This window comes from Gastrolobium bilobum, unplaced genomic scaffold (assembly GCF_033153095.1).
Source record: "Gastrolobium bilobum isolate Gb01-03AN ecotype WA unplaced genomic scaffold, APGP_CSIRO_Gbil_v1 utg908, whole genome shotgun sequence".
Classification (NCBI taxonomy): Eukaryota; Viridiplantae; Streptophyta; class Magnoliopsida; order Fabales; family Fabaceae; genus Gastrolobium; species Gastrolobium bilobum.
In genome coordinates, this window is record NW_026897979.1 from 202053 (window position 1) to 228844 (window position 26792).

Here is a 26792-nt window from a genome sequence, read left to right on the forward strand (position 1 = left end):
TCAGTTTTTGTGTGTTTAGAATCAAATTTAGAGAACTATAATTGTGTTTTGATCTTTTTGTTCTTAAAACTGTTTCGTAGAATAGTGACCGAGACAAGTGTTTTTTGTATTTTTTGGTTTTAAAATTTAAAAGTCAAAATCCAAAACAAAAACAAAACTGACATGTTCTCTAAATTTGATTCTAAAATCAAAAAATAATTATAATTTTTAAAACTTTTATTTCAAAACTGACCTTATCAAGCGAGTTTTTCTTGTTGTTCTGAAAACTAAAATATTGTTAAAAACAGAATTCAATCAGGGCCGATAGCTGAATTATTTTTGTTTTATGTTTCGACTTTTAACTTTCAAAATAAATGAATATAAAAAACCTCCATTTCATTAAATATTGTACAACACAAACCCTAAATTTCTACGAATAGAAAAGAGTTTATAATGAACTTCCAAACACAGGACCAACCAGTTTCGCAATCATATCATAATTTATAATCTTATCACATAACACCCCCTTTATTACATGGTTATTATACTTTCAGGGAAAATCATAAGCTCCCTCAGCATATTGCTTAAGGTTTGTAGCATCGTTCATGAACCTTGCCAGTTCTGAATTATTTGAAGTTCCCTTAATTGCTTTATACTCGTTCCACCAACGCATATATATAGCTGCTTTCTGCCAAGGAAATCTCTGGTGATACTTCATAATTCTTGAGCTGCCCATAAACATACTCCTCAAATTCAACCAATTTCTTCAATGTCTCTTTATCCTCTTTGGCAACCTTCAACTCTTTGCATGAAAGTAGAGCCTCTTCAACATATGACCAAAAGCAAGAATCTATGGTTAAAATATCTTCCACATTCTTCTTACTTGTAGTGGTTGAGTCACTTGTGGCTTTCCAATCCTCCAACAGTCTGAAATGTTTAGGCCTTATTTTAGTCACATAGTTTTTATTACCTTCCACTCTATAGTATTGATAAATTATTATTTTTTTATATTTATATTATGAAGTTTGAATATTTGATTGGTTATATGATTTATTATAGGCTGTTATATGTATAAAATATAAATTATATTATATATATTAAAAATATTATTTAATATCAAAACGTGTCTCAACTTGTCGAAATATGATATTTTTTAGAATTAACATATCAGCGTATCGTGCCGTATCCCGTGTCAGTGTCGGTGCAACGTAAGTTAGTTGTAGTTTGTCTTTAGCTTTGCAGTTGACTTGAAAAAAAAAAGGGCCACATGTTGTTTTATTCAGAAAATCAATCAATTGTAAATAAAGTCATGAAATAAATCTTGCGTAAGATTTCGTTTATATGGTGCGGCGACATTTTTTATTTTATTTTTTGAGGAAGATATTAATTTCATTTCTGAAGTATGGTTGAAGGTATATTTATTCTGCCACAATTCACACAAGCGGAACAAATTGTATAGAAAAGGAACAAAATTTATAGACGATGACAAGATACTTTTTTCATATTTAAAAGATGATGCAATTAGCCAATTAAGATTACCCAAATCTGCAATGGCCTCGGAAATTAATTTTTTTGACAATTGTATTTGAATATGGAGAGCTTCAAGACATGGAGGCAGCACGTACAAATATTCAGGGCTCATATATATGGCCTTCTAGCCAACATACTTTTAGCACGACTCACTTTATCCTGGATGTCCATGAACAAAAGCGATGTTTTATAAGCATCTTTTAGATGGATTTGAATCCTCTCATGTTAAAAATAGTCATGTGGTTATGTTATTTAATCACAACCACTTATTTTTACTCATTGATAATGAGATAAGAGATAGAAAAAGTATGATTTTTAAATGAGTGGTTATAATCAAATAACATGATCACTTTTTCACACTAAGGGAGCGTTTGGTAGAGGAGAAATTTTTTTTTACTCGGGAATCATGATTACTGGAAATATAGTTAGAATATTAGTTTTTCGGTAATGTTATGAAAAAGCTGTTTGGTAAGCGAAAATATTACCAGGTATTTTGGTTAATTTTTCTGAGATGTTGTTTGGTTGATGATAAAATATTAGTGGGAATATAGAAAAGTTTTACGAAAATAACCTTATACATTAACTATGTAGACACGGTTCAAAACAAAAACACCATATTCATCTTGAAAATTTACAGATCGTGATTTTTGTAGATCACCTCATCCTCCTAGTAAGTTTGCTGAAGAATCCATGGGTGTCCTCCTCAAGCTCACTAAACTCCATCCCGAATCCCTGAACATAACAGAAAAAAATCAAATTATTCCAGGAAGAAGGAAAAAAGCACAATCAGTTACAGAAATTGCAGCTTCTATATGAGGAGATAATATTGGTTCCATTCTCAATCTCCAACATTGCAACAATACCAAACGTGAACGGAGATCTTCATCATTAGTTAACACCATGAAGTTCTTCATCATTAGTTATGAAGACCAGCTGCCAAAAGGGAAAGGTATAACCAGTGGCGAACGCAGGAAATTAATGAAGGGTGGACACTGTTCAAGTACATATAGATCTGGGTCTGATCTGAAACGCGACTTGCGAGCAAGTGCCGGCTGGCTAGGTCTGGTTTAGATCTAGATTTGGACAAATTGCGACTCAATTTGACCGATGATGGAGAAAGAAACAAATGTTCCAACTTCTAATAACGAAGATTGAGGTTTGAGAGGAGATGAATCAGTATGTAGATGCAAACGAGTTCTCTGCTGTTAGGTTTGGATAATGAAAGTGGAGGAGGAAAAAAAAACTTACAAGAAAATAAAATAGAAGGAGGAAAATTAAAGGGGTAGGATATCGTAACAATCAACTAGGGTTACCACCAATGTTACTACCAATCAATTTCACCGTTAGATCGATTATGTTGATCTAACGATTATATTTATTTTCATCTTGTATGGTTATGATCCCCATATTTAATGTAAAATCATTAAATATGGAAAATCATAATCATACAAAGGTGAAAATAAATATAAAGTACTAAATATGAGAAATCATAACCATACAAAGATAGAAATAAATATAACCGTTGGATCAACATAATCGATCTAATAGTGAAATTAATTGGTAGTAATATTGGTGGTAACACTATTTAGTTGTTACAATACCCTACCCCCAAATTAAATTAGGAAAATTTGAATTTTAAGAGAAAAATATTTTTATATTTTTGTATCAAATTTTAAAGGTGGGCACTTACCCCCCCTTCTCTAACACTTGGATCTGCCTTTATAACTGTTCGAAAATATCATATTACAAATCCTTACATTGGATATTTCACAAATACCACCTTTTTGTGGTAATTTCAGAAAGTAAAGTATAACACATTTTGGTCATAAAAGTAATTCCAGGGCAAACTGGATACCCAGTCAACTAATATGAAAACTCTTACCAAACATAGCTAAATAGGATACCCATTATAACTTTCCTGGTATTTTCCTAAACATACCTCTACCAAACAGCCCCTAAAAGTCACATCATTTAATAAAGGAAAATTCTTATCACTTACGGTTTGCAATTATTTATTGTGTAGTGTGTTTTAAAGACTAATCCTAGAGAAATTCCTAGAACTGTACACTTGACTCCATAGATGTTAATAAAGTATGGGCAAACACCTTCTTATGTTGCAGCTGATACATATCTTCTGTCATAGAGACATTTGTATGGTGAGACCCATCACCATTAAAAATAAAGAAATAAAGAAAACTTAGAAAAAAAAATTTAGTGTGGGAACAGGAGATGATTTCTCTACAGTGAAATGAGAAAATCATCTCCCATAAAGTATTGTACTTCAATTTCAAAATTCCTAAGAAGAATACCTGATCGGATTATCACAGTTCCTTATAGAAAAAAAAAGCTTGTCATGGATTGAAATATTACAAATTGTTCTGTCTTGAAGACAGAGATGTCCAGCTCAATAGGCTGGTATGTTGATCTTGGATCTAGTACCATCTCCAAGGTATCTATGAAGGAGATACCCTTAAGCCAAGCATATCACTATGTACAATGAACTAATAACGACTTTTGCCAATGGGGTGTGTGCGCGCACAGTGACAGCATAATAGTAAGGAAGAGAGCGTAAGTACCTTTAGGTTTACCTTTTATTTATAGAGGTTACCTGTGGATAATACGATGTGAACCTTTAGAACCTCTGATGAGGGCCCAGGCCTGTCTGCTACGCTGTCGTATTAGGATTAGTATCCTTGATGGATATTATCCATAATTACACTTGATTTAAATCTTGGATTTCCCCTTTTTGGGCCTGCCATTCAATGGGCCCTTTATACGGGTCCATAACAGTTGCCCCTCAGCTAGGCTACATGGGCGTCCGGGTTGCCGGGGTGAATTTTCTTGCATTTTGCTTCATTACGGTGTCATCTTTCATTTATTACACTTTATTATTGTTTTAAATGCTCGCATTACATAACAACCTTGTTATGCAAATTAGTTCGCACATTTGTTGCCGGGCATAATTCTTGATAATTCTGAATTGACATAATTATGGATTTTGTTAGACAATATAGAAGTAATTATGAAGAAATTTTGAATACAGAACACACACACACACACACACATATATATATACGGGTCATTGGTTAAACTGATGATCCACTGATCCAATATCTTAGTCAAGTCGATGACTGGTTCGAGTTTAATATTATTGGTTAATACGATTGTTCCCCACGAAGAAGCAACATGTCCCTCTCAAACACGGCCTCTTGCCAATATTTCCCCTAAAATTTCCTAATTACTTCCACAACCATGGTAGTTAAAATCAAGATTTTACCTAAAATCGAAAGAAGAATGAAAAATCGTAAATCGTAAAATCGTAATACAAATAGTAGATTTTACCTGCACTCAAAATTAAATATTTATATACATATGCATATGTATAAAAAAAATTAAGAAAAGTAGACTACCTGCCACCATCCTTATACATTTGCATACAATCTTAGATTGCATCAGATATTACTCTAAGGCAACATTATTATCATCAATGGTATAATACCAATTTATCACCTGCCAACTTCAAAACCTGAAACAATAACCCATTCTCCGAAAGAAAAAGCCACAAAAAGATTAACTTCATTGCGACCATAAAACCAAATCATTAACTTCACTTGAAAGCAACCAACAAGTTGCGAGTTGAAATCACTGAAGAGCTTATGGAAGCACAAAAAACCTTAATAAAACCTATCCACTACCAAAACCAACCATTAATACAATGAGCAACCCTAACAGAACAAATAGAGGCCACATATTGTTGAGAACTCGGTTCCCTCAAGCTCGGCTTAGGGGCCTTTGTGGAAGTCAGTCAATGAGATCCTCGATCTCGGATCTCGGCAATACCTCGGCCTGAACTTCATCAGATCGGGCAGCGCAGCGGAAAAATCAAAACGAAAAACAGGAGAGAGAGGAGAAGAAGAGAGAGAGAACACAAGCAATTTTTAACGTGGGAAAATCTTCTCCAATGAAGAAGTAAAAACCCACGGGACCTAGTCCAGATCAGAAATCCACTATGAAAATAATGGTTACAAAATAATCAGAATACACCAATGTGGTGGTTAACTTAATCTCTCCAACAATGGTGATAATCAAACTACCCTATAATTTTCTCTCAAATTTTCTCTGTCATTCTCTTAACCTAGACTCCACCCACAACTAATGAATATATAGAGGATGTGAGATCTAGGGTTAGGGTTTTTAGGAAAATCCCTCAATGGGCTTAGGCTTAGCATTGAAGGAGGAAGCCCAACAAATCTCCCCCTCCGACTTCAATGCGTCGGCTTCAGCATCAACTTGGCTCCTTCATAGCAGTCTTCAAATTTTCTTGTTGGAACCGGCTTCGTCATCACGTCAGACCAATTTTGGTCAGTGTGCACTTTGACGAGTTCGAGCTCTCCACCTTCCACCACATCCTGGATCCAGTGATACCTCACATCAATATGCTTAGTGCGGGAGTGATAGGTCGAATTCTTCGCAAGATGGATTGCACTTTGATTGTCACAACCCAGCTCGTACTTGTCTTGATCATGGCCGAGTTCCATGAGGAACTTCTTCATCCACAACATCTCTTTGCTTGCCTCAGTAGCGGCAATGTACTCAGCCTCAGTTGTCGATAGTGCAACACATTTCTGAAGTCTTGATTGCCAAGACACAACTCCTCTGGCAAATCTCATCAAATATCCTGTAGTCGACTTCCTTGAGTTGACGTCTCCCCCTAAATCAAAATCCGAGTAGCCTTGTAACTCGGCTTTGCCTTCTCCAAATCAGAGGCATAAATTTGTCGTACCTCGGAGGTACTTGAAGATCCACTTCACTGCTTCCCAGTGCTTTTTGCCGGGGTTTGACAGATACCGGCTTACCATTCCAACGGCATACGCCAAGTCGGGTCTAGTGCAAACCATTGCATACATCAAGCTTCCGACGGCGGATTGGTACGGGACCTTCATCATCTCATCTTTGTCTTCATCAGATCTTGGACATTGCTTCTGGTTCAACTTTATGTGTCCAGCTAGGGGGTGCTAACTGTTTTGGCTTTGTCCATGCTGAATCTCTTCAGAATCTTTTCAATATACTTCTCTTGACTTAGCCACAATAGCTTCTTCTGTCTATCTCGGATAATCTTTATTCCGAGTATCTACTTTGCAAGGCCGAGGTCCTTCATTGCGAAGGATGAGCTCAATGCCTTTTTCAGGGCGGCTATCCTCGATTTGTCTTTCCCTACAATAAGCATGTCGTCAACATATAACAACAAAATCAAAAAATCTTCGACCTCATACCTCTTCACAAATACGCAGTGGTCAGCTTCTGTCTTTTCAAACTTGTGATCAGTCATGAATGATTCAAACATCTTATACCACTGCCGAGGTGCTTGCTTCAAGCCATAGAGACTCTTCTTCAATCGACATACCAAGTCTTATTGGTCTGGAGCTCGAAACCCCTCAGGTTGCTCCATATATATCTCTTCTTCTAAGTCACCGTGAAGGAATGTCGTCTTCACGTCCATTTGTTCTACCTCGAGGTCCATCGAAGCCGCCATAGCTAACACAGTTCGGACCAAGGTCATTTTTACCACAGGAGAAAAAATCTCCTCAAAGTCTACTCCTTTCTTCTGATTGCAGCCTTTCACTACAATCCAGGCTTTGTATCTCGGCTTCAGCCCGTTCTCTTCATTCTTAATCTTGTAAACCCATTTATTTTTCAAAGCTCGTCTTCTATCAGGGAACTCGGTCAGCTCATAAGTCTGATTCTCGTGCAGAGACTTCATCTCGTCTTGCATTGCCTTTTTCCATTCTTCTTTCTCTGAGCTCGTCACAGCCTCATCATAACTCTGAGGCTCACCGTCTTCAGCAACAACAGTGTATTCATCAGATGGGTATCTCGTAGAGGGTCTTCTTTCTCGAGTTGGATATCTTGGTTGTTCTTTAGCTTGAGAACCCGGTTCATCATTCTCATCCCGGATCTCATCATCAACTCGGACCTCAATGTCTTGGTCATCTTCAGCTTGTTGCTGGTCATCAATTTCTTCATTCTCTTGATTTTCTCCCCCTGCTTTAGCTCGCACAGGAGGATTGGGTTCTTCGCGTCTGACAGTAACTCAGACTTTGGGCTTCGAGATGTCATGAATGTTCTCATCTTCATGAAAGATCACATCTCGGCTTCTCACTATCTTCTTATTGATTGGATCCCAAAGGCGGAACCCGAACTCACATCTCGGCGAACCAAGATAGATGCATTCTTTTGTCTTCGCATCAAGTTTTGCCCTTTGATCTTTAGGGATATGCATGAAAGCTCGGCATCCAAACACTTTCAATTGATTATAGGCCGCTTTCCGACCTGTCCAGACTTCTTCTGGAATTTCTCCTGTAAGTGGCTGTGATGGTGAGAGGTGATCAAGTCAACAGTTGTTTTGACGGCTTCTCCCCAGAATGATTTCGGCAATCCAGCATTGGACAACATACTTCGAACATTCTCTTCAATAGTTCTATTCATTCTCTCAGCAAGTCCATTCAACTGTGGAGTCTTGGGGGGCGTCTTCTCAAGTTGAATCTCGGCCGCTCTGCAATATGCATCAAAAGGGCCGCAATACTCACTACCATTATCAGATCGGACCACCTTCAATTTCTTGTCAGTCTCCCTTTCAGCCATTGCATGGAATTCTTTAAAGGATTGGAGTACCTGATCTTTAGACTTCAACAAATATACCCACACTTTGCGGGAGTGGTCATCAATAAATGAAACAAAGTACTGAGCTCCTCCAAGGGATCTTTCCGACATGGAGCAGACATCAGTATGGACGACGTCAAGAATATACCTGCGTCGTCTGGGTTAATCCGGTCTCACAAAAGAAACCTGGTGCTGCTTTTCAGCTAGACAATACGTGCAACTCTCCAACACTTAGCCTTTCAATCCGGTCAGTAGTCCTTTCTTGTGTAGGATTTGGAGCCCTTTCACACTCATGTGGCCGAGGCGCTTGTGCCATAGCTCCAAGCTAGGTTCATCCCGGACAGAATTGGCTTCTCCGCCATTGATCTTTCCTTGCATCACGTACAAGAAGCCTTCCTTCTTACCTCGGGCCATGACCAAGTTTCCCTTGGCCAACTTCCATCTAACACTACCGAAGTAGTTCACTAACCCGGTATCATCAAGTTTTCCTACCGAGATTAGGTTCAATCGCATGCCAGGAACATGCCTTACATCTTTCAATACAAGTCGGCATCCGACATCTGTGGTCAGAGTTACATCACCGACACCAACAATCTTGCTGGTCACTTGATTTCCCATCTTCACGACTCCAAAATCACCACCTCGGTAAGAGGAGAAAAAACCTTTGTGTGGAGTAACGTGAAAGGAGGCACCAGAGTCAACAATCCAGGTGCAGTCATCATATGCAACATTCAAATAAGTATCCTCACCAAGGAGGAATATCTCAGCATCCTGGTTGGCAGCCACCGTAGTGGTGCTCTTGTCTTCCCTCTTCTTGGGAATAATCTGATCCGGCTTCACAGAGCCGTTCTTCTCATCATTCTGCTGGGTCCAGCAGTCTGGCTTCTTATGGCCTGTCTTTCCACAGTAAAAGCACTTCAACTCATATTTCGGCTTTGACCGACCTCTGGACTTTTCTTATCTGTCACGACCTCTACCCCTGCTTTTGCTTCTACCCCGGGAGTTGGAGTTCCCTTTATTCTCAGCAATGTTGGCCTCAGACGTGCTTGAAACACCTCGTTTTCTTCTCCTGACGTCTTCGCTCAGGAGGCTGTCTGTCACGACATACATCTTCAACTTTCCTTCTGGAGCTGAATTACTCACAGTCACCACCAGAGTATCCCAGCTTTCTGGCAGCGAGCTCAACAGCAGCAAAGCCTGCATCTCATCATCAATTTTCATCTCAGCTTTTGACAGCTGATTCACAATACCTATATAGGTGTTGAGGTGTTCAATCATGCTCATGACGTCCTTGTATTCAAGCTTCACAAGTCGGCGAACCAGCTATGCTTTATTCCTGGGAGTCTTCTTCTGAATCATAGACTCCAGCTTCGTCCACAACTCATACGCATTCGTGAACTCGGACACGTGCTCTAAAAGGTTTTTATCAATATATTTCCTGATCGTGGCTACCGCCTTCCGACTCAGGATCTCCCACTCCTTATCAGTTTTGTCTGCCGGTCTCTCATCAAGAATAATGGGCTCATGTAAATCTTTGCAGTAGAGATGATCTTCCAACATCGGTCTCCAATAGGTGAAATTATCAGCGGTCAACTTGAACATGTCTCCATCATTGGTTATGCCACTGGTCTCCATCTCATCTCCCTCAGAACCCGTCGAACTCAGGCTCTGATACCACTGTTGAGAACTCGGTTCCCTCAAGCTCGGCTCAGGGGCCTTTGCGGAAGTCAGTCAATGAGATCCTCGATCTCGGATCTCGGCAATACCTCGTCCTGAACTTCACCAGGTCGAGCAGCGCAGCGGAAAAATCAAAACGAAAAATAGGAGAGAGAGAGAGAGGAGAAGAAGAGATAGAACACAAGCAATTTTTAACGTGGGAAAACCTTCTCCAATGAAGAAGTAAAAACTCACGGGACCTAGTCCAGATCAAAAATCCACTATGAAAATAATGGTTACAAAATAATCAGAATACACCAATGTGGTGATTAACTCAACCTCTCCAACAATGGTGATAATCAAACTACCCTAAAGATGTTTCACTCAAACTCTCTCTAGAGATCTCTCAAATGCAAAGCATAAAGCTTTGCTCAAACAATCAAATAATTTTCTCTCAAATTTTCTCTCTCATTCTCTTAACCTAGCCTCCACCCACAACTAATGAATATATAGAGGAGGTGAGATCTAGGGTTAGGGTTTTTAGGAAAACCCTCAATGGGCTTGGGCTTAGCATTGAAGGAGGAAGCCCAACACATATGACATGAACGAGGAATGTGACAGTAGCATTGCGATTGCTATTTTCTTGCTACAGAAACCCAAGATGACTTCAACACTGCCAGGAATTAATTGCACACTGTTAAGATAACCAAAATCCAATGAAAACAGTGAAATCCAGAGTCCACTAGAAGCCATTGTCCTTTGTTTTCTTTTTAAAAAAAAGAGTGAAACCGTCATATATTGTTATAGATAACAACCAGAAAAATAATATGCTCCAAGGTCAAATACATAACTGAAAAAAAAAAAATTCCTAACAACCAATTTCAAAGACCGAACACCATAACGAAAGAACAAAGGGCACATTAAAGTGGGGGAAAATAAACATATCAAGATCTATTGAAAAAAAAACCAAAGAATCACCATTATTACACTATTAAATCGACAACAAACGGCAACAAAAAATTTAAAGGAGAAGTGGCAAACTTGTATGGAATTCGTGTGAGGAACGGCGTCAGAGTTTTAAAAGGAGGGCTCTGTTTCTTTGTTTCCTTTAGAGACGATAGACCAAGTAACAAAAAACATAAGAGAGATTTACTTCTTCAGCCGTTCATTTCAGAATCTTCAGATAAAGACTTCAAAGATGGAAAAAGAGAGAAAGTGGGATTTTTTAGGGTAAGGTTGTTTGAGATTTCGGTCACTGTTTCAAAATTTGAAGGATTTTACGCTTTTACGATTTAAGGAGAAGATAAATCGCGATTTCATAAGTGATACGATTTTAAGTAAAAAATAAATGAAAAAGTGTTTGTCATTTTAAATGACATAACACTCTGTCCTTTTAAGAGAGAGACAGACACAGAAAAAAATTTATTTAAATTTAAATTAAAAAAACCCAAACACTTTCTCTCTCCCATAATTTCTGTTTTTCTGTGTCTATCTCTATCTTAAAATGACATAACTTATGTCATTTAAAATGACAAACACCAAACCCAAAAATAAATCGTTTTAGCAAAAATAAATCGTTAAAATCGGGATTTTAAGATTTAAATCCTGATTTTAACTACCATACCCACAACACAACAAAGTTCACAGCAACTACACATTTTCTCTTCGCGTTTTCTTCTCAAATTGTTCCTAATTCCCATTTTTACTTTGATTCATTACACATCCCACCCGCCATTGCATCCCTGTTGATGTGTTTTCTCATGTTCCTTCTGCAGTTGCCAATCCCTCAAATCATAGGGTCTCTATTTTGCTTTAAATCCTTCCAATTTATTTTCCTTCAGGTAAAAATTTCTTGTTGATTTTCCCTGTGATCTTATATTATGATTTGATAATGGGGCTGATCATGGTGTGTGAATCATAAAGTTTTAATATTGATAGGTACTTATTTTGATGGTTTTTGGAATTTGTTTTAGGAAAGGCTCTAGGATAATGTTTTGATTTAGGGATGTTAGTTCTAGGGATCGAAGTTAAATGCATAATGATATTTTATTCAATTGGTGCTTGTGGTTACAGGTTTTGGGTTGAGTGTTTGTTGAATGGGGATTCAGACAATGGGTTCTCAAGGTAATGGGTAACAGTCTCATTTACAGCCTTCTTCATTGTCTAGACAAAACTCTTGGTATAGTCTCACTCTTGATGAGGTTAAGAGTCAATTAGGAGACATGGGAAGTCATTGGGGAGTATGAACCTTGACAAGGGAAATGTTTTCTATGGTCCAGAATCACTTAATAACTTGGTGCTTCCTTTCACAACATCAATTTTTTCTTTCTCTTTTTATCCCTGTTATTTTTTTTCTTTCTCAATTTTACGCTCCCATTTATATTAAGGGACCACTTAAAAAATAGTGATCCCGCAGCATAATAAATGCTTTTCTTATAAGCTTCTTCAAAATGTATAGACATTTAAAAGGTACTGCTTTCTTTTAAATGATGACAAATAATCATTACTTTTTTTTTTGAATACAAAGGAAAAGCTAAAAAAAAATTACAGACCTCTAATCATACGAGGCCAGGCAATACCCCTAAAGTCACTACTCCATAAGCTAAAACACTCATCCGGAGGAACATCAAAGAACACTGTCCTCCATCCTTGAGTGGTAGCAAGATTGGCTAGCCAATCTGCCATCCTGTTACCTTCCCTGAAAATGTGGGAAAACTCCACTTGCCAGGCATATTTCCTCAGAATGTCGATTTTGTTGAGCAGTCCCCTAAGATTATGGCCATCATCCACCCCTTCTTTCACCAAACTAATAGCAACCTGTGAGTCACTTTCAACAATGATTTTCCTGAATCCAAGTTCCCAAGCCGATAGCATTCCCATATAAATTCCCCACAATTCTGCCATAACTGAACTATAGCTGCCCAGATTTCGAACAAAGCCTTTTAACCAATTCCCAGCCTCATCTCTCAATACTCCCCCACACCCATAATGCCTAGAGCCACTACTTGCTGATCCATCTGAATTCAGTTTAACCCATCCTTCAGGGGGGGTTTCCACTGCACCTGAATTTCCCTCCTCAGACTATTTTGTAAGCCAGCCCGTTTATACAAATTACAAGCCTCTAGGAAATTCCAAAAATATGACAAAGCTAATCTGCCAGTGATCCCCTCCCTTGGCATTATATTATCAAATGCCATCCTATTTCTTTCTTTCCATAAGAACCAACAGATAAGACCAAATAAAATGGTACCATTACTCCCTCCCAACATACAATTTTTCTCCCAAAGATTAATCACCAACCAGTCAAGAAGAGGTAAAGCTAAAAAATCATACCACAATTCTGGCTTAACAAAGTTTATCCAAACCTTTTTTGACCAGTAGCAATCCCTCACCACATGCATACAGGTTTCAACATCAATGTCACACCTGGGACAAGTAGAGGATTCAGCCAGATGCCTTTGGACTCGCCTATGATTAGTGAGTAAGCTCTCCCTCATCAACATCCAAAGGAATGTTTTGACCCTGGGAGGTCCCTCCCAAGTCCAAACTTTATCCCACTGATTCTGATCATGACTCCTCTCTTCATCACCCAACAAGTTGTAAGCAGACTTGATGGTGCATCTCCCATCTTGAGAATCATCCCAAACCACCCTATCAGCTCCTTCATCCAGGTTAGCAGGACAAGTGCCAGCAATAACTCTCAATGCCTCATGAGCTAGCACACTGCTGATCTCCTCCCACTTCCAGTCACCATCTGAGTCTACCATAAGGGCTACCTCAGCCTCCAGAATGTCCATGGGAATCTCTTGGACTGCATGATCCATAAGAGGACCTATTGGTAACCATTTATCCTTCCAAAAGGATGTATTAGTGCCATCCCCCACCTGATCCTTGAACCAGCAACCACCATGGGCTAGACTTTAGAAACTCCCAGCCACAAATTTGAGCTACCAGCCATCCTCGTATATTAGGAATTAAATCATCCCCAACCTTATATTTATTCCTTAGCACTTGGGCCCATAGATCATTTCTATGGGATAGGATACCATGTCCTACTTTCATCAGGTAAGCTTTATTGGTTCTCCTTAAGTTCCTAATTCCAAGGCCTCCATCCTCCTAAGCTCTGCAAATAACATTCCAGGGAGCAACATGCAGCTTCCTTCTTTCCCCACTTGAACCCCACACAAAGCCCCTCATCTTCTGTTCCACAGCATCACAAATCCCAACCGGAATCAGAGAAGTTTGCATAGAGTAGCTAAGGAGGGCAGCAAGGACAGTTTTGGTTAGGACAACTCTACCAGCCATAGATAAGGATCTTTCTTTCCAGGCACTCAGTTTTCTATTTGTCTTATCCAGAATGTATCTGAAAGTAATTTTACTTACTCTCTTATGAAGAATAGGTATTCCTAGGTACTTTCCTAAATCAGCAACAATACCAAAGCTCAAAATCTGGCTCAATTCACTACGTCTGGTATGGTTTACATTCTTGGAAAAGAAGCACCTTGTTTTTCTATTACTCACCCTCTGACCAGTAGCTTCACAAAACTGATTCAGAATTTTATTTATCAACATAGCCTGATCCCTCCCAGCTTCAGAGAGTAATAACAGGTCATCTGCAAAGAATAAGTGGGATATTGGAGGTCCCTTTTTACCCAATCTCACAGGTTTCCAGCTCTTTTGGTCAACAACAGTACTAATAAGATGCCCCAATCTCTCCATACAGAGGACAAATAGATAAGGAGATATGGGATCTCCTTGTCTAATTCCTCTTAAAGGCTTGGAACATTATGTCTTCTCCCCATTCCTCAAGATGTCCATAGTGGGTGAAGTAACACAAACCATGATGAGCTTCACCATTCCCACAGCCAGCCTAGTAAGAATAAGAGTTTCCTCCAAAAATTTCCAGCTAATCTTGTCATAGGCTTTCTCCAAATCCACCTTAATGGCAATCCAACCCTTCTTGCCTTTCTTTGATCTTATAGAATGGAAAATTTCCTGACAGATTATAATATTGTCTGAGGCATGTCTACCCTTCACGAAACTACACTGGTTTGGCATAATAAGGGTCCCCATATGATTTCTCAACCTCAACGCAAACATCTTGGTAATAATTTTGTACACCACATTACACAAGCTAATTGGTCTAAATTGGCTAATCCTCTCTGAGTTTTCAACCTTGGGAACTAGGCAAATCAAAGTTTGATTAATATCAGCTACCAACTCTGGATTTCTGAAAATATTCTTAATAAGCTTGACCACTGAATTCCCCACAGTATCCCATTGGGACTGGAAGAACATAGCATGCAATACATCAGCCCCTGGGGCTTTATAAGGGTGCATCTTCCTCAAAGTGTCCCTAATCTCATCCACACTAGGAACTGAATCAATGCTTCTCCACTTAGCATTATCAATCACAGGAAAATAATTTCCACTAAGGTAGGTAGTGATCTTATCCTCCTCCACATACAGCCCTTTGAAGAAATTAATGGCTATTGACTTAACTTCCTCAGGATCCTCCACCCACACATCATCATCCTTCTTGAGGGTTAAGACCTTGTTTCTCCTATTCCTGGCAACTGTAGCAACATGAAAGAACTTAGAATTTCTATCTCCAAAGGCCAGCCAGTTACATCTGGACCTTTGGAACCAGGTAAGCTCCTCGTGGATGTAAATTGCATTTAACTCCTTCCACAAGGATCTGTGCAGCCTCTCCAAAGCCTCATCTGGACCCTTGTTCAGCTGAAGATCCACTCTTCTAATCCTCTTTTGAATAAGATACTTCTTCTTTTGATCTTCCTTATAACTACCATTATGCCAAGTTGAAGCCTCATAATGGAATTTATTTTTTGCATCAAGCCACTCAGCCTTTTTGCTCCAGCAACTCCCCACCACATCCTTGAAGTTTGAATTCATTAACCAAGCTGCTAGGAACCTAAATGGTTTAGGACCACCAGTTTTACCAACCATGCTGTCATCTTTTAGTAGCAAAGCCCTATGATCTGACCCATGAAAATGAAGATGAATAATAGCTCTGTTAGGAAACTGCAAGTGCCATTCCTCATTAACCACTATCCTGTCAATTCTTTCATGTAAATTCCCTCTCCTCCAAGTGAATTTGGGACCAGAGAATCCCAAGTTTGAGAGTCCACTCTCACTAAGACACTTTTCAAAATCCTGCATGCTTTCCCAGCACACACCAGATCCCCGAAATTTCTCCCCTTTATTCAGGTATGCATTAAAATCTCCCATGGAAGCCCACTTCCCACAACAAGTGTCAGCAATTCTTCTCAAATTATCCCAAAGATACCTCCTCTCAAGCCTTCTAGGACTACCATATATAAAGGTAAACAGTTCCTCACTCCCAGTGCTTAACCATCGAATGTTAGTATGTACAAATTGATGGTCTTCCTCTAAAATATTAACTCTAGCCAGGCTCTTATTCCACAGGATCCATATCCCTCCAGAAAATCCCACAGCTTCTCTTAGAAAGAAGCTATCAAACCCCAGATTTCTGGCCACTTTTTTAGCCTTATTACCACTAATTCTAGTTTCTAGCAACACAAGGATTTGAACCTTGTTCTGGAACACCACATCCCTAATCAGGGTAGAAAAGCCTATCTTTCCTGCCCCCTATAGTTCCATGAGCACACTATCATGAAAATAAAAGAGAGAGTGTAGAACACTAACCTCCAGCTAGATCCCAGTATTGGATCTTAACAGAGAACCACCAGCATTGGTGATGTCATCCAAAGCCATCACAACTCTACCATCTTGATTAGACCCTTTTACTCCTCCATCTCCATCAGGGGGATTTTCTTTGAGTTCTGGATTTGGGGAACTTCCAATTGGTCCCATACTAGCACCAAGAGAATGCTTTCCCTTACTACAACCCCTATTAGCTCCCCTGTCCACTAAAATGGCCTCCCTATTATTAGATTTCTGGACCGAATTCCTGTTACCCCCTGAATTCAGAGAACACAACATTTGTTTCCCAGAACCCTTCGGTTCAGTTGCTTGCTTCTGTCTAGTATCAGTCTTCTCAGTATTATTTTTTTTCCTCCTATCACCTTGGCTTCTCTTTTGTTGGCTCAACTCCTCGGTAGCCTTCCCACTATTTCTCAAATTATCTGACCCTCCAGCCTCCTGGGTATGATCTTCATTCCTATTAACTTCCTCTAACAGATAAATCTCGATCCAGACGCATTTGGCATCGGACTAGCAGCTTTACTTCCTGAGTAAGGTCTCTCTTTAACACCAGAATTCTCTTTCGATTTTAGCTGTTGAGCTGTTCTTTTATTATTTCTTTTATGGACTGTCATCCAGTTGCCAAACCCATTGATTTCTTGGCTTTTCTCAACTCCCTCCTTAGTGGCATTTTCATTCTGAACCTGCCCAGGACTCTGGCCCTGATCCTCCATACCTGCTTCCTCTTCACCTTCCTTGGGCTTCTCGGCATTAAAGCTGCATTGATCCTTCCTATGTCCATACTGCCCACACAGGAAGCAAATCATATGCAAGCCCTCATAACCAATGAACAATTGCCTTTGCCCAATCCGAAACTTGGATAAAAGGCTTTTGCTCAAATCTATTTCCACACAGATTCGCGTAAATCTGCCTCTATATGTAATTTCTTCTAGTTGCCCTTGTCCACTAATCCTCAGGGAGTTCTCATCGATCCTCAACGTTCGGCCAACCATATTTCCCAATCGCCAGAGATACTTATATGTATAGAATTCCCTAGGCACTCCAGAGATTCTAATCCAAACTGCCAGCTTCTTGATTCTTTCATCGAACGGGTCAAAATTAGGTCTCCACCTTTGGACAATGAGATAGTGGTCAGCCACCACCCAAGGTCCCTGCTGCTGAACAAATAATCATTACTAACCAGGTGTCCAGAATTCATTTATATATAGTTGGGAAATAATAGAGAATTTCCTTACATGTTAGACAAATAAATTTATCATGTATATTATGATAAAAAATTATTGTAACCAATTTGAATGTACATAAATATGTATTTACGAAGTCACATATTGGGTTGTAATTTGTTTTCTGACTCAATAATATTTATTTAGTCTCAAATAACATTGCACACGTCATATATTCAACTCATAATTCATGCGAACAATTCATAAATAATATCTTTCCTCAATCGAGGGCCATTTGACCATATTGATTCAAAATTCTCAAACTATAAATCAGGTCGATGCAAAACTCAAAATTTTTATCAAAATAACGTAATGAAGTGAAACGTGTAAAGAGATACTGCGGGTTCAAGTCGCGGGAAAGTGGGGAACACCGACCAAAATGCCACACTTTACCAACTTTTTTACCTAATGCGAATAGTGATATTTTTCAATCTGCCACGGGGCAAGTTCGTTATCCGGTGTAGCAAACTCGATTTGCTGGCGTGTCACATTTCTAGTGGATAACAAGTATCAAGTTTTTTTTTTTAAAAAAAAAAAGAGATAAGAAGTTAGCTACATTGAATAGCGAACTTGGTTTGAGGAAGGGACAAAGCCTTCTCTGCTTCACCCATTCATTGCCATCAACCGGCTGTTCGAGCTCATCAATCAAAACGACGGTTAAAACCAAGTTTGCCGAGCTCATCAATCAAAACGGCGGTTAAAATCAAGTTTGCTACCCCGCGCAGTGAACTTGCTGTCCACTAAAAACGTGACACGTCAGCGAACCGAGTTTGCTACACCGTGTAGCGAACTTGCCCCCGTGACGGATTGAAAAATAACATTGTTCACATGGCATTTAGTAAAAAAATTGGTGAAGAGTAACATTTTGGTTACTGTTCCGGAGTGGTCCATCTCGATCTAATATAACACCCACCAAAGTCCAAACCCGGTTTTGTTTCTCTTTAATCTCTGCCTCAGTTTCTCCCTTGCCACCGCCATCGTCGAGTTATCCTTCGTCGCAGCCAAGCCTATTCGCCGGCATCACGCTCTCAACTCCCACCTCAGTGGCTCACTCCTCACCTGGTCAGTGTTCTTCGCCTTTTCGTGTTCAACTCTCTCCCTCTCTCTCTCTCTCTCTTCCTCTTAGAGTGCATCTTGTCAACTTCCATCGATAATTTCGCTAAAATTATCTCTCTAAGGAGAAGGGAAAAACTAAACAATACCTAATATAGATATAGTCAAACACAAAATAAATAGTTTTGCCAATCCAAGTCAAAATGCTTATATATGTGCCATGTAAGAATTATCTGTTGATGTCAATTACATAATGAATGTGGATTGCAAAAAGATATTGCATCTTCAAAGTTTGTGCCATGTCAAACCAACTTATGTTTTTTTCTAAAACCTAATCGAGGAAATTAGAAGCATTTTAATCTGTTTGGACATCTTGTTCACTAGATCCCAACCCGACCTAAGCCCACACATATTGTAAACTTGTACAAAAACAATTGTTCAGTGGGAGTGGCAAGTGGAGGTTTCCTACATCTACAGGGAAGCAATTATAGGATAGTAATCTCAAGATTTGGATGTCTCTTCCAATACAAGTGTTTGCCTTACTTGTCTATGATAGTTTGATTACTGTGTAGTTTGTTTCTTTGGGCTTAAGCTTGTCTTTATTACCAAAAATATAAATTATTCGAGCTGGGTCTGATATTATTAACCCATTTAAGTTAACTCATTTTTAACCCGGTCTCATTAGTCCAACTGCCTCATCCAAGCTCTAACGCAATGTTTTCTAACTTCTCTTCAGGGAAACAAAGCAGGACAAACAAAACCAGAAACCTGCCTAGAACTTTGGACCACACCATTCTTTCTTGCTGAGTTGTTGTCGCCGCTGCAAAGACTTTATATCAGGTTCAGTCGATTGTTGAAGCTTTGCTATTGCTAATGTGTCATTAATGTTATGAACTTGTCAATTCAGTACTTTGGAGAATGAATATTCGTTGATCTTGTAGATTGTTGTTATTTGCCGTATTTATGGTAAGAGTGAAGACCTACCTCTCCCTATATACACTTTGATTATTTGCCAATATGTATGCTGCCTTCTAACAAAGGAAAAAGGATAGTAATCTTCTACATCCCCAGAACCTTGGGAACAATCCCTATATTCCTAGTTAGTTTCTCAATTTTGATTTTTGACAAGTTACTAAATTAGATGATGATGAGACCTTGGGATGCACCACCCCAAAATCTAGCTCAAAGGGTGAGAGTGTCCATGGCCTTATAAACCCCATTTTTTTTAGTTGACCATACAATCAATGGGACTCCAAGTCCCATACCTTGCAAATAGAACCCAATAGATGACATGGTGGATACTCAATGGTCACTTTTCTCATGTTTTAGTTAGCTGTTTAGTGCCTTATACAAAGTTGGATTGGACACTTTCAGCAATGTAATTTATACATTTTTCTTAAGACTTGGATCTATGTATATGTAGTATCTTTATCCTTATCTTTAGTTGCTTATTCCAATTTAGAAGGGAAGATTAATTTTTTTTTATAGTGCTTGGACCAAGCTTTGAAGGCATCCATTTGAACTGTTTTCTTTCTGATTTGTGTTTGTAATTTCAAAGTTTGGTGCAGTAATGGGAAAGTTGTACAAGAAAAAAAAACAAGCTGATGGACACGGTCCTTCAAAAGAACATACCGATACGGCAGATCAAGAAATGGATATAAGGAAGATTATGAAAGACGTTGAAAATTTCAGTAATTTCCATTTTGACTCTCTCTCCCCCCCCCCCCCCCCCCCCCCCCCAAAATTTCTTGACTGTTGTCTGTATCTTTTCATTGAATCTGCTTTCTGTTGTTGATGCACTTCGAAGAATATATGTTCAATGGAGACAATGCATAATGGAAAGTGGATGATTATGTTCTTGCTTCTTAATATAATATTTTATATAATTAGGTTGGATTTCTTTGGTATCTATGATGCAGTTTCGTTCTTGAACTGCTATAGAGACTTGGTAACTTAAGTCTTTGGTTTTAGAGTAGACTTTTATGGATTGTGTTGATTTATGTGGCTGGATAGATGTGATGGGGATGCTAATTTCATAATTTAGAAGCTTAGATTGTCATATGAGCACATGACATTGCATTGTTAAAGGATATAACTGTATGTTTCAATTCCTTTTTTGTTTATGAATTTGGAAGTTTATGGAGGAGTTGGTAACTTTCGAAATTCGTACTACTGTAGGTAAAGGAACAAACTTCTTAATTAGTATATTATCCTCCTCCTTTTAGATCTCCTTTTCTTATAAAGTTTCTTCTTTTAAGTTTTGTGCAAAACATAACTTTAGTATTCTAAGTTCAAACTGACAAACTTCTAGTTTAGCAAGAAAAAGCTTACACGGTTGTGTTTTTGGATAAACAGGATGACTCAGCAAATTGAATAATATAGCTGATTGCCTGTTATATGTCTTCATTTTTTAGGATACAATTTGTTGTTGGAACGTTGCTTCAAAACCTTGGAAGAATGTGTAGAATTATGCCAATAATGGTTTTTCTTTTACTATAAAAAATTTAGCTTAGTCTCTCTAAAAATGCATTGCATTATAATTTTGCATATGAGATGTTTGAATAATAAGAAAATATTTTTTAGTTCTTTTTTCTTTTTTAATTAATTGGGGCTGTTGGAGCTAAAAAATTTATTCTAAACCATACTTGATTCACCTGGTTTAGTTTGCCTTTCCACTATGTCCATCAAATATCATAGGGCAGTTGCTTCTTAAAATTGCTGCTAATTACCATAGTTTTCAGGCTACTCACATATGACATGGAAGGAACGCAAAAAGATTGAAAATAGGAAGGTCGTTTCTCTTGGTGGGAAGGTGAGGACTGTTCGTTGATGCACTATTTTCTACATCGCGTGCCAATGCAAATAGTATTTCCAATGATGCTCAGGAAATATTTTTTCTTAGTGTGTTTTATTTGCCCATATGTAGCCCCCCAGGAATCAGAGATTACCTTTAAGTGTGGCACGACCAATGATGAAGAAACAAAAGGAGAGGGAGCAGAAAATGGTCCAAGAGGTAATTACTTTTATTATCCTTTTTTTCTTTTTCTTTTTTGTTTATCCGACTCTTACTGACCTTATTATTCCTATTTGTGCCTCCTGTGACTTTTAGCGTTTGATTCTTGGACAATTTGGGGGAAAGCTTGGTGGTAGCAGTAAAAGATCAATTGGGAAGCACAAGCCTGAGAACAGGGGTCTGAAATCAAGTGAAGGTCGGTTTAGAAATGGCATTCTCGATGTGAAGCATTTGTTAAATTCGGTACCATCAAGAGATCATGACACTGGAGCCAATATGTTCAGTACAGGGAAAAAGAAAGGAGGTAATATGAAACACGGTAAAAAGGGTCCCGGTAAGAAGCACCATTGAGTGCATTTTTGTGGAAAAAGTGTGTTCGGCTATGTTTGGAACGTTACTTCAAAATTAGGATCGGGATGTGTACGGTAAGGGATGAAATTGAGGAAAATAGAATGAAATGCAATTTGTTACCATTATTAGGATTTCTTAAAATTAGGAGTGGGATGTGTACCGTAATAGAGTCTTTTCCATCCATCCCATTCCATTCAACACTCCCATTTTCCCTATCTAATACCACTTGAGAGGAGTCATTTATCAATGTATATGATGGTTTAACATGTTGAACCTTTATAAATCTAGTATGACCCTTACAATTTTCAACTGTCATCTGATGTAAACATATGTAAGTGTGACAAGTCTATTTCTGAAGCCATTTCGGCTATTTTAATGTTGCTATCTTTCTCCCCGTTCCTTTTTCCGTTGTTATGTATTGTCTATAGCTTTGAACCATTTAAGGTCAATAGTGTAACTCGATAACATTTAAATAGAGGTGAAACAAAAGGCTGTTGGTCCAATTAAGAAACAATACAGGTGAAACAAAATTCTGCTTTTGTGCTTTATGCTTGAGTACAGCTTGGATTCTAAATTTCTGATGCTTGCTATAAGGACGTGCTCTCTCTGTCTTGTCTATGCCATCACCTTGCCCAACGGGTGATTCTTGTCATTTTTATACAAAGACTCTCGAATTACACACGCATGTAATAACCTTGAACAATTTATACCTTATCTTCTAAAGAATTTCACAATGGAAAACTAACTACATGCCAAGGCTTTCAGAACTAAAGCTTTACTTTATGCGATATCGTAAATAAACAAATAAGCTCCCATATTCCTTTGAATCGTTCCAACAGTTTCTACTTTGCCATAATCATAAGGGAGGTGACATTTATAATAACCCACGCCATTTATAATAACATACGTGTTGGACTCAGGTTGGGGAGAAATAGTTATCTAAGCCAGGTATGATTCAAGATACCACAAAGCAGATTACAATAATTAGAGATAAATTGAAAACATATGAGAGCCGTTAAAAGAGTTAATATGATAAGAAACATCGATCTCTAGAATTTGCTGAAGGGTGTAACACCCGTGGTACTCCGGTTGTTACTATCAATGATATTTAGTATACACAGTGAAAGACTTTATTTGAAAATGGAATGAAGCGTCTTACAAAAATATGAGTAAATTTTTTCCAAAATATTTTATGAAAATATTTCTAAAAACGTTCACGTGAGATACTGCGAAAGCATAAATCTAAACATACATCTACTAATTAATCCCATGAGCCAGTATTAGTGGCCATTGACCATCAAGATATGACATCAAGTGTCATTCCTGACGGAGTCTCACGAACAGCATAACAGCTGTATTTCGGATAACTGGGAACATGGTCCCACACATACAGATAAACTAATTGATACATTAATTTAAACAGATAGCTTGCAAGTCCCACACGGACTGCAATCCCCTCAATGGGTCAATACAAACAATAAGGCTCCATACCCAAATTAACTGAATACATGCATCAAGTCTATATTAATTCAAAGTATAAAAGCATCAGTAAATCATTCATGGCTCTAAGGATACAATCATGAGCCTAACTAAATACATACAATAATCTCCATAAAATAATTAAGCATGGTAACAAATCTACATGCCAACATCAAGTCTAATCATAACATAAAATCATCAGCTGCATCATCAACTACTCCAATGCGGGGGCCTTTCCCCTATAAGCATCACCACTACTCTGGGTACCTGAAATGATGTCCCCAAACGGGGTGAGATAACCACATCTCAGTAAGCTCAAGGTTCATAGAGGATCCTCTAACCCCTGAGCCAACTTTCTGCATGACAAGTCAGATATAAAGCATATAATACAAACATACAGCATAAACATAGCATCATCATATCATCCTTGTGTAACCCCAGGGTCAAGCCATAGACAATTACACCTGTGTGACTTTCAGGGTCAAGCCATAGACAGTCAACACAACCTCAGTAAGAAATAGCTCCCAGAGTCAAGTCATAGGCAGCCTACATACCATGATCACTAGCCAGGATCCTCATAACATATATCATTAGTGCATCATCATAACATCAAGATCATATAACATCTATATGAATGTGAATGAATGCACATGTACATCATACCATATACTTTCATACAATATAACCATAATACCCACCATCATGGTGGGGCCACAAGAGAGAGGAGTCAACTAGAACTAGGAGCTTACCTCACTGAGCTTATCAACAGCCCAACTCCAACAGTCAATTCGTATGCTCCCGTACACTCTCAAGTGCCAAGCTCTCTAGGCAAACCTAGAGCAGTAATCATTTACATTATTAATACTCAATCACTTAATGATTCCACATTACATTCTTACATGCCAATAATATGCCCATCACAAGTCTAGACCAATTATTACTTATTATTTATTTTAGTGCATTATTATAAGCCACTACATTCTTTAATCACTTACATAACTTAGAATCCTTTTCTAGGCTCACCTAGGTAACTTAGATTATTTTCAACTCATCCAAGCAATATAATTACTTATTATAAGTTACTAAGGGTTTCCCTAAGCCCACTTAGCTTAAATATCACTTTTACGATTTTTCCAAAATTGTACATGCTTTTGTTTTCTAGTCACTGAGCGTAACTCACTTGTTATAAAATTCTAATCTTTTAGTATATTAATCTAGACTCAATTACCTTTCCAACAAGATATCACATGCCTCATTTGGATTTTCCTAGCTCCGGTTATCACCATTTTAAGTTGGACAAGCAAAGCTGTTTGCCAACTCCGAACAGGGCCCTAAAAATCCTTTACCATTTCTGCGATTCTAGAAAATCTACTAAACCAATTACTCTCAAATTTTTATGTAGACAAATAGACACCTTTATATTTAATTTGAAATATTATGAGCCTAATTTGAGTAAGTACAGAGGGAGAAACGATTCGTGGAAGTTGCAGCCACGTACAGCCCCTGCACATGGCCTCCCTGTGCAGTCCTCACTCAAATGAACATACAGAATGGAATACATCTTCAATTTATACCAAATTTTGACACCACATAGCTAACATCTCAAGCTTCAATTTGATATAAGGCATAGCCCTATATGACCTCTATGGAGGAAGATATGATCTCTCCAATTTTTCCTAAAGACTGGTTACTTAGCCTTAAATGTTTTTACTTAACAAACCTTAATTGCTTTTGATTATAAATCTTAATTCACATTAATTCTTGGATTTTCTATTATTAAGTCACATTATGAAATATCCTTAGTCCCATTATGTCATGATACTTAAATTTTACTAATTACTTAATTAGTGTACCTAAACCCTATTTTAGTCCAATTTTAGAGTTAAATCCTCAATTACTTTTGTTAATTAATTCCTACCCTTAATTAATTCTCTAATTCATCATCTCCTTAATTTTTAACACAACTAAACCCTTATATACTTTGTGGGGAAGATTTGATGAGCTATTTTAATTAGAGATTTTAGCCATTATTAATCATGATTAGTGTTCTTAATTTAAAGATTACATTTTTAACAATTTTTATTGGTTCCACTTATGATTTTTCCCCCATTACCACATCAAGAACCCATTTTTACAAGAATCAAAACAGCAACCCCACAATAAAGCATGATGGTCAAATGGTTTAGGTGGTGGTGGTGGGATTTTTGTCACCATTATTCCAAAGTTTCATGTTTACATCTTCAAATGAGCACCAATGCTTCAAGCTCCCATCTTTCTCAAGCAAGCATGCTTTCTTTCCACAAAGAACATACCTTTAAGAAAACCCAAGGTTAGAACTCAAGCATACAACACAAAGGTGGGATTTTTCAAGAAGAAAACTCAAGAAACTTATACTAGAATGTAGGGAAATAAGAATCAAGGTGATGTTCTTCAAGGAGAACTCAAAAACCAACAACATAACTTGAAACTCCATGAAAACGCTGCTGTATGGAGAAGAAGAACCATGAAAATTTGGCTTTTCCAAATAAAAATAGGATGTTCTTGAAGAGGATGATGAGAGGAACAACTTTGGTGAATGAGGTTTGGTGATTTGGTGGAGTTTTAATGGAGAAAACTTAGAGAGAATGAGGAGAAAACTCAAAATTCAAAATGTTAGAGAGAGAAGGTGAAGGAGGCTGATCAGAAATGGAAGGGAAGGAGAGGAGGGTGCCCTAATGAAGGGTGCCATGTCACTTAGTGGCATTCGTCCTTTAGTGAGACCCGGTGTAATTTTTAACTGATCCGTCGTCAAATTTTTATCCGGAAACTCTCAAGACTCTAACTTTAAGTACTTAACATTAATTTTGTCTAATTATCATGATCATAACTTAAAAATTTGATTAGTAGATCACAGATCCACTAAAAGTTGTTTAATTGCACTGTAGTCTTTACCGGTGTTCTTAACTGTACTCGGATTTCATAATCTTCTTAACTTTAACATTTTTGGTCTAATTATGACTTGTTAGGCATATATTGGTCTTTCTTTCCATTTTCGCATCTTTTTCCGTTTCGAAATTCTACCGACTGCTGCTACAGGTTACAGCAGTACAAAATATCCGACAGAAGTGACTTTTCAAAAATACCCCAATATGGGTATCAATCTT

The 26792-nt window shown here is 38.1% G+C and overlaps 1 protein-coding gene and 1 pseudogene across 2 annotated transcripts; one reads left to right on the plus strand and one right to left on the minus strand.

The window, feature by feature from the left end:
* Positions 1 to 529: 529 nt before the first annotated feature.
* Positions 530 to 965, minus strand: LOC133311896 (senescence-associated carboxylesterase 101-like; annotated as a pseudogene).
* Positions 966 to 18703: 17738 nt separating this feature from the next.
* LOC133311914 (uncharacterized) lies at positions 18704 to 22627 on the plus strand. Of its 2 annotated transcripts, none has more exons than XM_061513043.1 (6): positions 18704 to 18815; positions 19543 to 19646; positions 20365 to 20497; positions 21548 to 21618; positions 21733 to 21819; positions 21916 to 22627. In XM_061513043.1, exons 3-6 carry the CDS (start codon positions 20377 to 20379, stop codon positions 22168 to 22170), a joined length of 534 nt encoding a protein of 177 aa, XP_061369027.1. In that variant the 5' UTR covers positions 18704 to 18815; positions 19543 to 19646; positions 20365 to 20376; the 3' UTR covers positions 22171 to 22627. The 2 variants fall into 2 exon arrangements, with proteins under 2 accessions (XP_061369027.1, XP_061369028.1); XM_061513044.1 differs by having other exon boundaries at positions 20375 to 20497.
* The last annotated feature ends 4165 nt before the right edge of the window (positions 22628 to 26792 follow it).

Bases quoted from the DNA above. Each gene is read 5' to 3' on its own strand.
- LOC133311914 (XM_061513043.1), top strand. From the start codon at position 20,377: ATGGGAAAGTTGTACAAGAAAAAAAAACAAGCTGATGGACACGGTCCT. The intron at 20,498-21,547 runs GTAATTTCCATT...CATAGTTTTCAG, and splicing joins GAAAGACGTTGAAAATTTCA to GCTACTCACATATGACATGG. The intron at 21,619-21,732 runs GTGAGGACTGTT...GCCCATATGTAG, and splicing joins TCGTTTCTCTTGGTGGGAAG to CCCCCCAGGAATCAGAGATT.